Source organism: Plenodomus lingam, assembly GCF_022343315.1.
Source record: "Plenodomus lingam strain CAN1 chromosome Unknown contig_11, whole genome shotgun sequence".
NCBI lineage: Eukaryota > Fungi > Ascomycota > Dothideomycetes > Pleosporales > Leptosphaeriaceae > Plenodomus > Plenodomus lingam.
The window spans coordinates 599,652-612,544 of record NW_027093929.1 but is presented as its reverse complement, the minus strand read 5'-3'; the positions used below and the strand labels follow the sequence as shown (position 1 = coordinate 612,544).

The 12,893-nt window shown below is 53.1% G+C and overlaps 6 protein-coding genes across 6 annotated transcripts; 3 read left to right on the top strand and 3 right to left on the bottom strand.

Annotated features, from left to right (window-relative positions):
* Nucleotides 1–627: 627 nt before the first annotated feature.
* On the bottom strand, nt 628–1,686 carry IAQ61_000627 (uncharacterized protein; the record flags this gene model as incomplete). Its single annotated transcript, XM_003842693.1, has 2 exons — nt 628–974; nt 1,029–1,686. 2 exons carry the CDS (start codon nt 1,684–1,686, stop codon nt 628–630), a joined length of 1,005 nt encoding a protein of 334 aa, XP_003842741.1.
* Nucleotides 1,687–1,704: 18 nt separating this feature from the next.
* On the bottom strand, nt 1,705–3,229 carry IAQ61_000626 (uncharacterized protein; the record flags this gene model as incomplete). The annotated part of the gene is made up of 6 exons (XM_066094758.1): nt 1,705–1,721; nt 1,942–2,019; nt 2,077–2,113; nt 2,284–2,333; nt 2,510–2,587; nt 3,148–3,229. 6 exons carry the CDS (start codon nt 3,227–3,229, stop codon nt 1,705–1,707), a joined length of 342 nt encoding a protein of 113 aa, XP_065955066.1.
* Nucleotides 3,230–4,329: 1,100 nt separating this feature from the next.
* Nucleotides 4,330–4,545, bottom strand: IAQ61_000625 (uncharacterized protein; the record flags this gene model as incomplete). Its single annotated transcript, XM_003842694.2, has 1 exon — nt 4,330–4,545. The coding sequence occupies one exon, from the start codon at nt 4,543–4,545 to the stop codon at nt 4,330–4,332; it is 216 nt and encodes a 71-aa protein (XP_003842742.2).
* Nucleotides 4,546–5,095: 550 nt separating this feature from the next.
* IAQ61_000624 (uncharacterized protein) lies at nt 5,096–9,596 on the top strand (the record flags this gene model as incomplete). The annotated part of the gene is made up of 6 exons (XM_003842695.2): nt 5,096–5,686; nt 5,746–5,776; nt 5,909–6,445; nt 6,502–9,195; nt 9,261–9,394; nt 9,450–9,596. The coding sequence occupies exons 1-6, from the start codon at nt 5,609–5,611 to the stop codon at nt 9,594–9,596; spliced, it is 3,621 nt and encodes a 1,206-aa protein (XP_003842743.2). The 5' UTR covers nt 5,096–5,608.
* An 804-nt stretch (nt 9,597–10,400) lies between these two features.
* Nucleotides 10,401–11,588, top strand: IAQ61_000623 (uncharacterized protein; the record flags this gene model as incomplete). Its single annotated transcript, XM_066094757.1, has 3 exons — nt 10,401–10,492; nt 10,665–11,069; nt 11,125–11,588. The coding sequence occupies 3 exons, from the start codon at nt 10,401–10,403 to the stop codon at nt 11,153–11,155; spliced, it is 528 nt and encodes a 175-aa protein (XP_065955065.1). The 3' UTR covers nt 11,156–11,588.
* A 105-nt stretch (nt 11,589–11,693) lies between these two features.
* IAQ61_000622 (uncharacterized protein) lies at nt 11,694–12,765 on the top strand (the record flags this gene model as incomplete). Its single annotated transcript, XM_003842697.2, has 3 exons — nt 11,694–11,901; nt 11,965–12,331; nt 12,408–12,765. The coding sequence occupies 3 exons, from the start codon at nt 11,694–11,696 to the stop codon at nt 12,763–12,765; spliced, it is 933 nt and encodes a 310-aa protein (XP_003842745.1).
* Between the last annotated feature and the right edge of the window lie 128 nt (nt 12,766–12,893).

Here is a 12,893-nt window from a genome sequence, read left to right as displayed (position 1 = left end):
GCGCCTAAGTTGACCAGGGGTGTCTTGGGTGGGTCACGATAACCGGCCAATCGTCTCATGGCAACCGTGCAGCTTGCTGAAACCGCCCTCCCCGCATTTGTATGTCCGCTTCGCGTTTGCTACACACCAGGCACAGGGGGGGGGGGGGGCGGTTGTTCGATGACAGATACAAGTACAAAGTACCTGCATAGTACGTGGATTGATTGCCCGCCTAGTTGATTGTGGTTTTTTAAGGCAGAAGTGGATCCCCCGATGGAGGGCGTCACGGATGCAAAGATGGATCATTGACAAGGCATCTTCCCTTGGTAGGGTACAAGTACATGGAGAGAACTGGTACCAAACACACGACCCACGCTACTCTAGACATGGCAGCATTGCTGCACCATGATATCATCCAGCAGGACCAGCTCACCCAGCCAAACCTCATCGACTTATTTTGGTGGACATGCATGTCAACGGAGTACACTACTCAGTCAACGTGACAATACACTCATCCTACAAAACAAGACCGATCCAAAATAAACAAACGAATGACTGTGTTGTCATTGCAACACGAAAACCCTACAAATCCCCCAAGTATCTGCTGCAAGGACAAAAGTCTGGCGATGCATCACGTCGCTTGCTCCCTTACTCCCCATTCTGTGCGTTTCTCTCGTCCCAAACACCAACTGCCTCCTCAGCAGCCTTGACGCCACTCAACACCATGGCCCCAAACGTCGGGCCCATGCGGTTGGCCCCATCGACCTCGCTCAACTCCATACCTCCTACAATCAAGCCAGGCACAATCTCACGCGTGCGCTTCACAATCGCGTCCTCTGCAGTACGCATGTCAAGACCGCGCATGCCGCCCAGCTTCTCAATTTGCTGCATGCTCACCAGGCGCTTAACGGAGAAGGCTCCGAAGGGGCCATCGTGGCCCGTCGTCGAGATGATGAGGGGTGCGTTGATAGTGTTGGGGTCCATACAAGACTGGTCTGGTAAGCTGTCAGTAGGTATGTCATGTCAAAGGCGGGGCGCAGTGACAGAACCGTCGTGATGCATGGAGACAAGGGTCCAGTTGGTGACTACACCAGCGATGCGTACAGCGTTGGGGTCAGTCGCCGTAGGAGCTGGGCGAGTGATGAGATCTTCCACAGCAGTAGCGTTGAACAGCTTGACGTTGGGGAACTGCAGGACCTTTGATAGCAAGGTCGAGGTGAACAGCGCAGCGTGCTTCACGACAACAAAGTCGCCTTCGTCTTCATATGGCACCCCGAGCTCGTTCAGGAACAGCTGAGCAGGCTTCCTCATCACCATTGCGCTGAAGAGCTGGCCACCGAGCCAAGCACCGCCGCCAGGAGCGACACCTGCCTCAATGATGGCGATCTTGAGGTCAGGGCGCTTGGAGGCGAGGGTGAATGCAGCCGAAAGACCACATGAACCCGCCCCAACGATGACGATGTCAGACTCAGCGTACGTGTCGAGGTCATTGAAGTAACGCTTCGTCATGGCACGCGACACCTGGGACTCGCGGATAGGTGCAAAGGTAAACGCCTCCCAATTGTTTTCCATCTCGGCGAGTGTCTTGGCTTGTCCATTGACCGCAGCCCTGACAGCAAGATCCTTCTTGACGGCCAGGCCATCATCATGACCGTTGCCATTGGATGCAGCAACGAGGATGTTGTAAGTAGCGGCTGGAGGAGACATGTTCTCGCCGGTGGTCGTTCACACTTTTCCGAAACCTGGAATCTGTTAAGGCTGACTCGATGTCAGAAGGGGGTTTGATATGAAGCATGTCCTTTCGCTGGTATTATCCAGAATCAAGTTATGACCGTATAATCTCAGAACGACAACCAGTATCCCGTCACTTTCCGCCATCCCACTCGAACATAGGACAGTGGCCAATGGCGGGGTACTGGAAGCGAACACCGGTTCATGCAATATACTTATGTTGTAAAGTACCTTGATGGCGTGAGGATAATGCCTGCGAGCAGGATATGGCTTGCATCGTGGCTGCCATACTTTGTATTCGAGGGGCACCTATGGGAATTGTCAGCCGTTTTCCTTGCCATGTCAGCGGAGGGAATAGCTGAGTACGGAAGGTAGCTTGATAGCAAATTCTGATCAGTTGCGACTGGAGAGAGGAGAGGAGAGAGGAGATTGGGAAGGAGAAAGAACGTCGGTTGAAGGATAAGCAATGGTTAAATACCTCAACGAATACCCCGCGATGCCATCACTATCCTATCGTCATGACCGTCCAAGTGGGGTGGCGGGGTATTCAACAACGACGATATGCATGCACACTTGGGGCCGCGGAGGTGTTGAGCATGCATTGTTTTCGGGCCTGTGGTTCGCTGATGGGAATTAGTGCAAATGCTGTGCGCGGCCTTTGTTACTCCGATGACTGTCCATTGGTTCTTCACGATCAAAGAGCGAAGGTGTCATTTTCAGCCCTGTCAATCTCATGCCCGCTTGTTCGTCTGGACACTAGGGACTTCAAACTGCCCAGCCAACAGATCTTGTTGCTTACCTAAAACCAGACGGTGGCTCAAGCCATGAGCATCCAAGTACCTGGTGCCAAGATCGGGATGGTGTCTACTATGGAATTCTATTCGTCTTCGTCGAGCTTGTTTTGAAAACAGGACATGTAACTAACCCCCTTGTCAGTGTTGTCACACACTTGGTAATTGAAATGGCGAATGGAAGTCGGGTAATTTGTTGATCAATTAGATCGTGCAAGGCGGGAGTATTATTGTAATGGGTCGTAAACTGCCCCCCCTTAGTACAGGGCGAGGAGACATGGCTACATTCTGCCTTTCCTGCAAATTCACCATGGACTATTCTAGAATGCTAGCATCACCACCGAAAACATCCTTACAGGAGGTGCTGGGATGAATCACATGGTACTGTGGTATGTTTGACCTTAATCGGACGACTATAAACGCCAACTGGGTCTGCCTCTGTCTGTTATCAACTCAATCTCGATCCAATCGGGCTCATTCCCTGATGTATGCACGCCAGTCAGTATGGGTCGGATGTCAGGGCAAGCCGAAGCGGACGACTGAAACATTGACGTGATTCTGAAACAAGAATCTGGCGACCCGTCTTTGTTTCAAAGAAGACGTATGTTTATGGCGGTTTCCTACGAGTCAAGGATGCTCCACGTACTAAAAGCCATGCCCACGACGACAAGATGATCCAAATTTAAATTGATGAACGGCGTCTTGACGGCGCTAGTAGATGTTGCCATATGCCCTTGGAAGCGACTGACGACAAAAAGAAAACGTGCCATACAGTATACACATCTTTTGAAAACAGGTGTAAACGGCGCATCTATTTGCCATGATGTACTCAAAACCTGTGCCAGGATTGCGGATGTTGGGCCTTGCCATGTATCGGACCACGATAGGGTTCAACGGCGGAGAGATCCCGGAGATATGGATCCTTCAGGCACCGTTGCGGCACGATGAAACAAGTCCGTAATTCCATAATGTTCACAGCCGTCTCAGAAACGGTGGCTCAATTGGAATCTAACCGTACGCTTGGGAAAGTTGATCGCATGTCCTGATGCTAGACAGGCTATTGTAGACATGCTAGCTAACTGGGTAGCTGGGAATGCGGAGGGGAGATGCGGAAGCGCAACTGTAACCTACACAGTAGGTTCTGCTTCAACGCTAGAGCCATGATTTGCTGTAGTGGACCAGATAGGCTACGAGGATGCCCCAGAGACATGTGTGACCCAGCCACTATTCTCTGTTGGGGGCGTTTCGAGAGAGCACAGCTAGCTGGATAGCCGTTCGCTCGGGATGTTGCCCACACCCTCTCATTTCCTGCAGCTTACGAGCAGTACCGGTACCTACGAGTTGACCAAACGCCAAGTATAGGCTATGTACGTACAACGGATTGGTCGTCAACAGCCCTACAGGTTCAGGTAGGACAAGCGTCCACCGTTCGCATTTGCAGAACTGGTACAGGACTTCTTCGTCAGGTGGCCATCATCTTAGGTCGCGTACCTGCATGCCGCATTCACAATCCGGTAAGCTTGACTCGAATAGCGTTTGCTGGTGGACGCGAGATGAGCACTGGCCATGATTCGCGATCCCTCTCGTCTATTTTTGAGGGAGCCCACCCATTTGAGCCATGGTCATTCGGCCGCTACGATTCCAAAGAAAATGTTAGGGTTGATAGGGAGTGCGTGCTGAGCCTAGCGTTGTGCCATAGGTAGTAAGCGCTCGGCTCGTCTTACCTCCTTGCTCCTGTCCTATCTTCCGTGTAGAGGATCAGAGCCGACGGGGTGCAAGTGAATCATCTTCGAGTCTGCGTAAAGAGGAGGGTGATGAGGCGGTAAGGTCAGTACATACTGGGTAGATGTATGGAGAGTCGGACGGTGACCTGGATCCCGCGATCTGCGATGTGCGGAGGGGGTTTCCTTGGCCTGGGTACGGTAATGATGCATGGTCGGAAGCGGCCAGGCGCGGTGGAGTCGACCTGATGAAACGCCAGCGCAGGGCCTCTGCAGCTGACGAATATCGAGCTGGACAGGGCGGACAGGGCGGACAGGGCCATGTTGGAGTTTCAGCATTGTTGTGCGACGCGGTGAAGCAGGCCATCAGCTGCTGTGTGAATCTTCTTCCCACTGCACTGCACTGCACTGCACTGCACTGTTTACGTTTCTTGTCGGCCTGAACAGGAGGGGAGGAGGACGAGGACGAGGCAGGTGACGAGGTGCAGAGAACTATGGATGAGTGTGTGAACGCCTCCTCGCTAGGCACGGTCGATCTCTCTCCCCCTCCTTTAGGGATCCGCGCCCGCCACCTTTTCGCCCTCCCGAGTGACGAAGTCCCCTTCAAAGTGTACTCCAAGGACGATTGTAGTATGACATGTAGTGTGGTCGGTAGCTTATGTACAATAAAGTGGAGCAGGGATGGGTGATGGGTGATGGGGGGTGGTGTGTGTGTGTCCGCGCATCTGTGCTGACGGGGCTCTGGACACACCCTTTTGCCAGACCAGACCCTGGATCTCTCTGCTTTGGGGGCCACCCAGCGGCAGCCATTGGATGTCGGCCAAGAGTGTGTGTGCCCTCCTCCACAGAAGTCCACCCAGTCCTGAGCCCTGAGCCCTTGATAGACGGGGGGCGTGTCGTGCAGTGCAGTGCAGTGCAGCAGTGAGTGCAAACAGCGGGCAGCCCTGGGACTTTCTTTCTCTTTTGCCGCTGTCTTGTTCGCTGTCATTGTCTGCTGCAAGTCTTCCCTGTCTAATCTGTCGAGTCCGCTACCGCTACCGCCGCCGCCGCCGCCGCCGTTGCTGTTGCTGTTGCTGTTGCTGTTGCTGTTGCTGCTGCTGCTGGTACTACTACTATTACTGTTGCTACTCTACTGTTGCTGCTCCTACTTGCACTAGCATCTGTGCGCCATAGTCGTAGAGGCGCAAGACCCCAGGTCGCACAACACATCGGACTTTCGACCACTACCTAACAACCACTACCACGCCGGAGAAATCGAGTCGTTCACGTCCTTCACCCTCCCCCTCATCCCTCCCTCCCCCCAGGACGTGGCGACTGCTCTGACAGCCTTCCGTCCCGAGTCACTGTTGCTGCGTCGCCGTCACCCATACACCGCCCCAAGGCAACATGGAGTCGCCAGGAGCGTACCCAGAGTCGCCAACCGACCAGGACGATGTCGTGTATCCGTGCAAGGGGTGTGGAGAGGTAGATAGACCTGCCTGCCTTTCGCCTATATAGCAATGGCTGACTTGTGCCCAATCCAGATCCTCGAGGAAGGAAAGGCCTTCGAACTTGGTATGTGCCAGCCATCCATATACCTGCACTCTCCCCACTTGAGAAACAACGTCCCTCGCGCCTGTCGCCCTGACGCCACCATCCCCTCTCCCCTCCAGTCTTCAGGTGGAGCAGGCTAACATGAATGCATAGCTGGCAACCGATGGCACATTGACTGCTTCCGCTGCAATACTTGCGGCACCCTCCTCGACTCGGACGCCAACCTGCTGCTCCTCGGTGACGGCTCGCTTATATGCAACAATTGCACCTACAGCTGCAATCACTGCGGCAACAAGATCGAAGACCTGGCCATCCTAACGGGCGACCAGGCCTTTTGCGCAAACTGCTTCAGGTGCAGGAACTGCAAGCGCAAAATCGAGAATCTCCGCTATGCGCGCACCTCACAGGGCATCTTTTGCATGTCGTGCCATGAGTCGCTCATGGCACGGCGGCGGAAGAAATCCAAGAAACCACCGGCAGCAGTGGCACCCAAGGTAGACAAGTCACTGCCTGCCTTGCCCCCTCAGGAACCCCAGACTACCTTCACCCCCGACCTCGACACACCGTCCGAAATCTTTTCAGAGTCGACTACTACTGACGTCTCGCCGAGACCGGGATATACGAGGCGGGGCGACTCCAGCTCCAACTTTAGGCGTGATGCGTCGCCTATAGGGGACCTCTCGCGGAGGGGTAGGCTCTGTCTGTCCACAGAAATGGGCACTTTTGCTGACTACAAGCGTATCTAGACAACACCACTCTTCCCGCCACTACGTATAGCAAAGAGAGCAGCCATCAAGACCTTTCTGACGCAGCCGACGACAGCATCTTGCTTCCCTTTGCTCTCGACCCCAACACGGCGCCTGGTCCGTCACCTCTAGGCAGGCCGGCCAGTCGCTACAGCGAGCGGCCCATGGGCACTACCCAGAGCTCCGCCAATGAATCCAAGACTTCACGCGACTACTTCAACAATAGACCGACAGCCGATCATCGTGAAGCAATGAAGGAGAATGGTTCGCGCGCAGTATCCAAGGAGCGGAGGCCTCCGACAAGCCCACATATTGCTTTCCAAGAGAAGGGCAGACAGCCATCAGAGTCGCTGGTAGACACACTGAAGAAGCGCAAGGATGTCCCTTCCGAGTCCCCTGTGGCCCAACGAGTTCAGAGTCAGAATGTTTCTTCGTCTCCTGCTCCTACATCTACTTCTACAGAGCCCTTCAAGCTACAGGAGGTTCCAAAGAGCAAGAAAGCAGAGGCGAAGCGCAAGGACTCACCTTCAAGGACCCCACCGCAATTGCAACCGCCATATAGTCCTCCAAGTGCAGACATGTCTGCGCGCCTGAGCCGTCCGATGATAGATCCTGTGAATTTCACCTCTTCTCCACCCTCTGGCATGCAGGACTCTCCGAATACTTCCACGTCCTCATACAGCTCCCATCAGCGAATCGAGCGCCCTGCTCGTGGAGATTCCCTTGCGCCTTCAGTGCCAAAGACTTCTGGCTCTCTCAGTCGCAAAGAAAAGTCGAACCCATCTCCTACCACGCCCACCGTTGGACATCCTGAGAGAAGCTCATCCACCAAGGCTGCGACGGCACAACTCAATTCAGGTCTTGGTATCATCAGTCCGGCTGACTCGCCTCCTACAAAATCGTTCACAGATGTTCCTGTGCCACCAGCGCGTTCGGCAGGACGCCCTGCTCCTCCTACGGCCGACAATTTCACATCGCCAAGGGCGCCTCCTCAGCCTCCTCACAACCAGTCGCATAGGCCGACAGAGTCCACTAGCAGTTCTCTGACCGAGGCCTCCCGCGATGCTTATCCCCAGACAGGAGGGGGTGGCCTTCCTCGGTACAGTGCCCAAGGCGATTTCTCCATGGATGAGGACTTTGCTAGGCTACTCGGCAATAACGAAAATCGAGACGAAGGTGAACGTGGAGTTTTCAGACGCGTGTCGAACGCCGTATCCAAGCACGGACGCAGCTTCAGTGACCGTGGCTCCGTCACCTCGCGTGGCCAAGGCCACAAAAAGTGGCCGACCAACGGCTCCATCGATATCAGTAGCCCCACCGTTGCCTCGCCAGATTCCAAAGAGGAGGGTGCCAATCTGCGAAACGAACTGCGCCGCGCCCAGCAACGCATTGCAGAACTCGAAGCCGAGAAGAACGGACTACAAGAGTCGATGCACAGCGCAGCGGACATCAACCAAGCGAACACGGTCTTGAGAGAAAAGCGCAGCACCATGGCCATCTTGGACTGCCAACGCGAAATGGTGATCCGCGAGCTTGAGGTCATGACTGAACGTCTCAAGCAGGCAAAGGACAGTGAGGGGTCCATGGATATCAATCAGCTGAAATCCGATGTCACCAAAGACTTCGCTAACTCGATTCAAAAGCTCAAAGACCAACTGCGAGGCCAAATTGAGGATCTCATATCGAAGAGATCGGAGCTGACTGATGAAATCTCCAATCTGATCCAGATGAAGGACAAGGGTTTCCAAGAGTACGAATCTTTGACTGCTGCTAACACCAGGCTGTCAGCTATGAATCGAGAGCTCGTTGATAACATTCAAACAACACTGAAGAACAACAAGAAGGGTGGTCAGAATGTTGACGTAACAGCCAACGGCCTCGGAATCTACAATGCACAACACAAGGGTGGCAAATCCGAGATTTCTATCGATACGCAAGGAATCTCGCACGAGCACTCGTTTGCGAACCTACACGAGGATGGTGAGACGACTGTTGCGCAGCCGCAGGTCATCAATATTCGTAAGGGCAAGGTCAATAAATTCTCCAACTGGAAGAAGGGTGGCCAGGCTATCAAGACGAACGTAACCAAGGGCTTCAAGGGTGCTTTCGGATCGGAATCGAATGCACGACAGGAAGACTACAGCATCAAGGTTATTGGAACGCCTTATGGTACCACTCATACGGCGCCTGATCTTGCAGCCATGTCTACAATGTCATCAATGTCTGCATCCACAAAGAGCAGCCAGCAGCAGGACGCAGGAACACAACGAGGCTGGTTTGGTGGAAAACCAGGCGCCACCAGACCTCCCGGACAACAGGATCGTTTCAAGCCAATGCAGCACGATAATAGCAGCACGAATCTGATTGCGCCCGCGGATGCCAGCACCGTCCTATTTGGCTCAGACCTGACTGCGCGATGCGAGTTTGAAAAACAGATGATCCCTCGCGTTGTCAGTCGATGCATTGAAGAGGTCGAATTAAGAGGCATGGACGTGGAGGGAGTCTATCGCAAGAGTGGAGGTACTGGCCAGGTCAACCAAGTCCGCAGCGGGTTTGAAGCGGATAGTGAATACGACATCTCAGACCCTGATCTGGATATTCATTCGGTCACTTCCGCTTTGAAGAACTACTTCCGCAGGCTTCCTGTCCCATTGATCACCTATGACGTCTATGACCAGTTCTTGGAGGCGGGTCGTAAGTCTAATTCTATCCTGTGCTGCACTACATACGCTAATATACATACGCTAATCAACCCATAGAGATCGAAGATAACGCGGCACTATGCAAAGCTATGCTTGCTGCAGTGAATGAAATCCCAAAGGCTCATCGTGACACCCTCCAATTCTTGGTCTTCCATCTCTCGAGAGTCATCCAACATGCCAACGTCAATCTGGTACGTGTTGCATCATTCGAGCAGTGGTTAAGTCGACAGGCTAACATATGGACAGATGACTCCACTCAACCTGGCTGTGGTTTTCGCACCAACCATTATGCGTCCAATGGAGCTCCAGCGAGAACTTACCGATGTCCAAGCGCAGCGTATCGCTGTCCAAGCTTTGCTTGAAAATTACAAGACTATCTTTGGAGAAGAATAGACTGAGCAAGACAAGCTCTTGGTGCGTTCCTCGTCTCCAAATTACAAGATGAGGAGAAGCCGGTACAGCGCTATACGCTGACTTTCTGTCAAAACCTTCAGCGAGTTGCCCAGGAGCGTATACTTATGGACGATTTCTTTTCCACCAATTTCAATCTGTGCTAACGGGGTCAACAAATCGTTGTCCGTGCAACGGGGACCCCGATGGTGCAGTCGTGATTGGTTTCTCAATCACCTTGGCTTTCTTGTAACGAAAATTCCACCATTAGCAGGCGTTTATGGCCTGAGTGGACTGCGAGGAATTCCCTTGTAATTTGCTACCTTGTTTCCTTCTGGTACTCATCAAACTTGTCTACAGCATGGAATGTAGCTCAAGTGGTGGTGCTCTTGCGATGCATGAGCGAATTTGCAGCGTGCAGACTTGTGTCAATACCCTTTGCATTGGATCAGTCTCCGTGGCCTCCTCGTAGCGTATTAGTCACGAAGAAGCATCGGTCAATGAATGCCTTACACGATAGGACCCTCACCGCCGTGACGCATGCAAGATGTTCTGTTCCTAGTCTTGGCGGTTTACACACACGCTAGACTGGCAAAATGACGTCAGCCACCTGGATAACCGAGCAAAGCATGTGAGGGAGCTGGTTTCGTGATGCCCCGGTGTCACTCGATCGTCTTTATCTCCGGTCTTCCCAGTGTTCATCAACTGATCTGCAGCCTGCGCAATACTCCTCCTTGGCCATCCTTGCTGCCCTTCAATCCAACATCTCCCCTGCCATTATCGCTATCACAAAGCTACATCGTCATCATGTCGTACGCAGACGTTGCTGCTAAGGGACCAAAGCAGAGCCCTGAAGAGGTAGGTGAAAGTGAGTCTGCAGTTCGTGAATCGAGGCTAACGTATGATTAGGCGTGAGTACTTTTTCCTCCATATTTTGAAATCCCATGTACCGATGTGTGGGGCGTGAAAAACATGCTTTTGCGTGACCAAGCGCTTGATTCCATGCAGACACAACCATCGAGCAGCGGTATCGTACCATCATGCATAGGGAAAGCTAACAGCACACTTTAGTCGTGCTCCCGCCCCACCTGAGATCCAGCACACCGATGACAGCGTTTCCTCGCTCGTAGATGTTGACAGCCCACATATCTCCTCTGTTCCCTCGGACTACGAGTCACAATCTATCAAGACCGACACGCAGGCTGAGCGCATGAAGCGTGAGGAGGAAGTGAAGCAGGAGGCCGAGAAATTGAAGGAGACGGCTGAGAAGAAGAAGGAGGCTGCAAAGGACAAGATCAAGAAGAACGCAGACAACCCGGTTGTGTTAAGCAATGCTATTGGTCTTGCTGTTGTTTCTGCTGTTCTAGGAGTTGGCGCGTACCGAAAGTACAGCCAGGGCCAGTTGACAGGCAAGCTCGTTGCTGCTTGGGCTGGTGTTATCGGACTGTTCGGTGTTGGAGACTATTTCGTCAGCCAGTGAGTAGACCGCATGTACGGAGAACCAAAGAAACGGCCTAACAATTAATGCTAGATACTTCTTCAAGCGCAACCCACCGAAATAGACACATTGGATCGATTTGTAAACCTGTGTAGGCCTGCCCTAGCTGCTTCTTGCAGAGGTCGCATGCTGGGCAGGGCTATATCCGGGCGTATCCGTAATGATGTGATAGATCGTTGATGACTTTTTCGCAGTACTACTATAGCAAGTACGGGATTCTCCATCCATTCAGGTCTCAGAATGAGCTGCTCTTGCATGTTTAGTTCTGTACACATGACCCTCATGTTCCCAATATACCCATTTAACCACGCTTGAGCTACGAAATCTCAAATACGATGTGCTGTAGAAGAGGCTAAGAAGAACCCTGTGGCCACAGGAAGTGACATTTTGACAGACCGTTCAAGGACGGGTGATGCCATGATGGGAATTATGCGACACGTGACGGCTTGATTGCGCTAATTCTTGGAACCCATCTTCCGCTTAGCAATGCAGGTCCGAGGGCGATCCGAACTTTTTGGCCCGCGCGTCATCATCAAACCGTCAAGTTGCTTCCCATTCTCAATTTTGATATTTCTTCTGTAATTGTTTATTTCAACGTCACAATGTTTCGAACAGCACCCCGATTGCTTGCGCACCCAGCGGCACGCGCTGCGCCACTGCGTTTCGTTGCGCCCGCAAGACGATTCCTCAGCACAGCTCCGCCCACACAAAAGTCGAGAAGTTGGAAGAGTCTGATGGCACGATTCGGCATCGCGGGTGGCATACTATACTACTATAACACAGTGGATATCTTTGCGGAGGAGCCAAGGCGTAAGTTACAAAGATCTTGGTATACGAAATGTTGGGATTAGAAGACTGATACACTGGACTCAGATGCTCTGCAACCGGTGCCAGGAACCGAGGTCGAGACCCAACATCTCCCCACTATCGAATCCATCTCAGAAGAGCGCAAGAGGCGCCAGGCTGTACAAGCGCAATTGGAGGCACAACAGCAGAAGGAAGCAGCACGTGCACAACAGAATGCGCAGGCATCAGGTGGTGAGGGTGGCATTGAGGGCCTAGAAGAGGAGGCAGATCAGCAGGGAGCGTTCAACCCGGAGACGGGAGAGATCAACTGGGATTGCCCCTGCCTCGGCGGTATGGCGACTGGGCCATGTGGCGAGGAGTTCAAGGCGGCATTTAGCTGTTTTGTGTACTCTCAGGAAGAGCCCAAGGGGATGGACTGTATCGACAAGTTCAAGTACGTCACTCTTCACCGACCATGAGACTGGCATGCGTGAGAGTCGCGCAAGAATGGATAGCTGACACTGAAGCAGGGGAATGCAAGATTGCTTCCGCCAATACCCCGAAATCTACGGCTCGGAAATCGACCCCGAGGAGGGCGACGAGGATGATATGGCCGCTGACCTCGCAAGCTCTGAATCTGCGCCTGGCTCCTCAAGCAACAGTGGCTCGCCATCTGCCTCCGATGTCTCCTCAGACGCACAAACAGCACCCTCTGCAACACAGCCCCACAGACTATCTGGCGAACAGGTTCGCCCAGGTCCCCACTCCGCAGAGAAGGTCGAAGCCAACCGTCGTGAGCTTGGCCTTGTACCCGAAAACTACCAGCCCAATGCCATGAAGGATGCTTCGGGCGCGAATGGCGCTGAGGACAGCACAAAGAAGAATTGAAAAGCAGGCAATGATATGGGGAGAAGGAAGAATGGTGAGATGCAGGCCAATGGTTGGAATCACACACGAACGAGCGAGAGCGAGACAGGTGGTGCCGAGAGCAGCATGTAGTGCTGGAAACGAAGGGA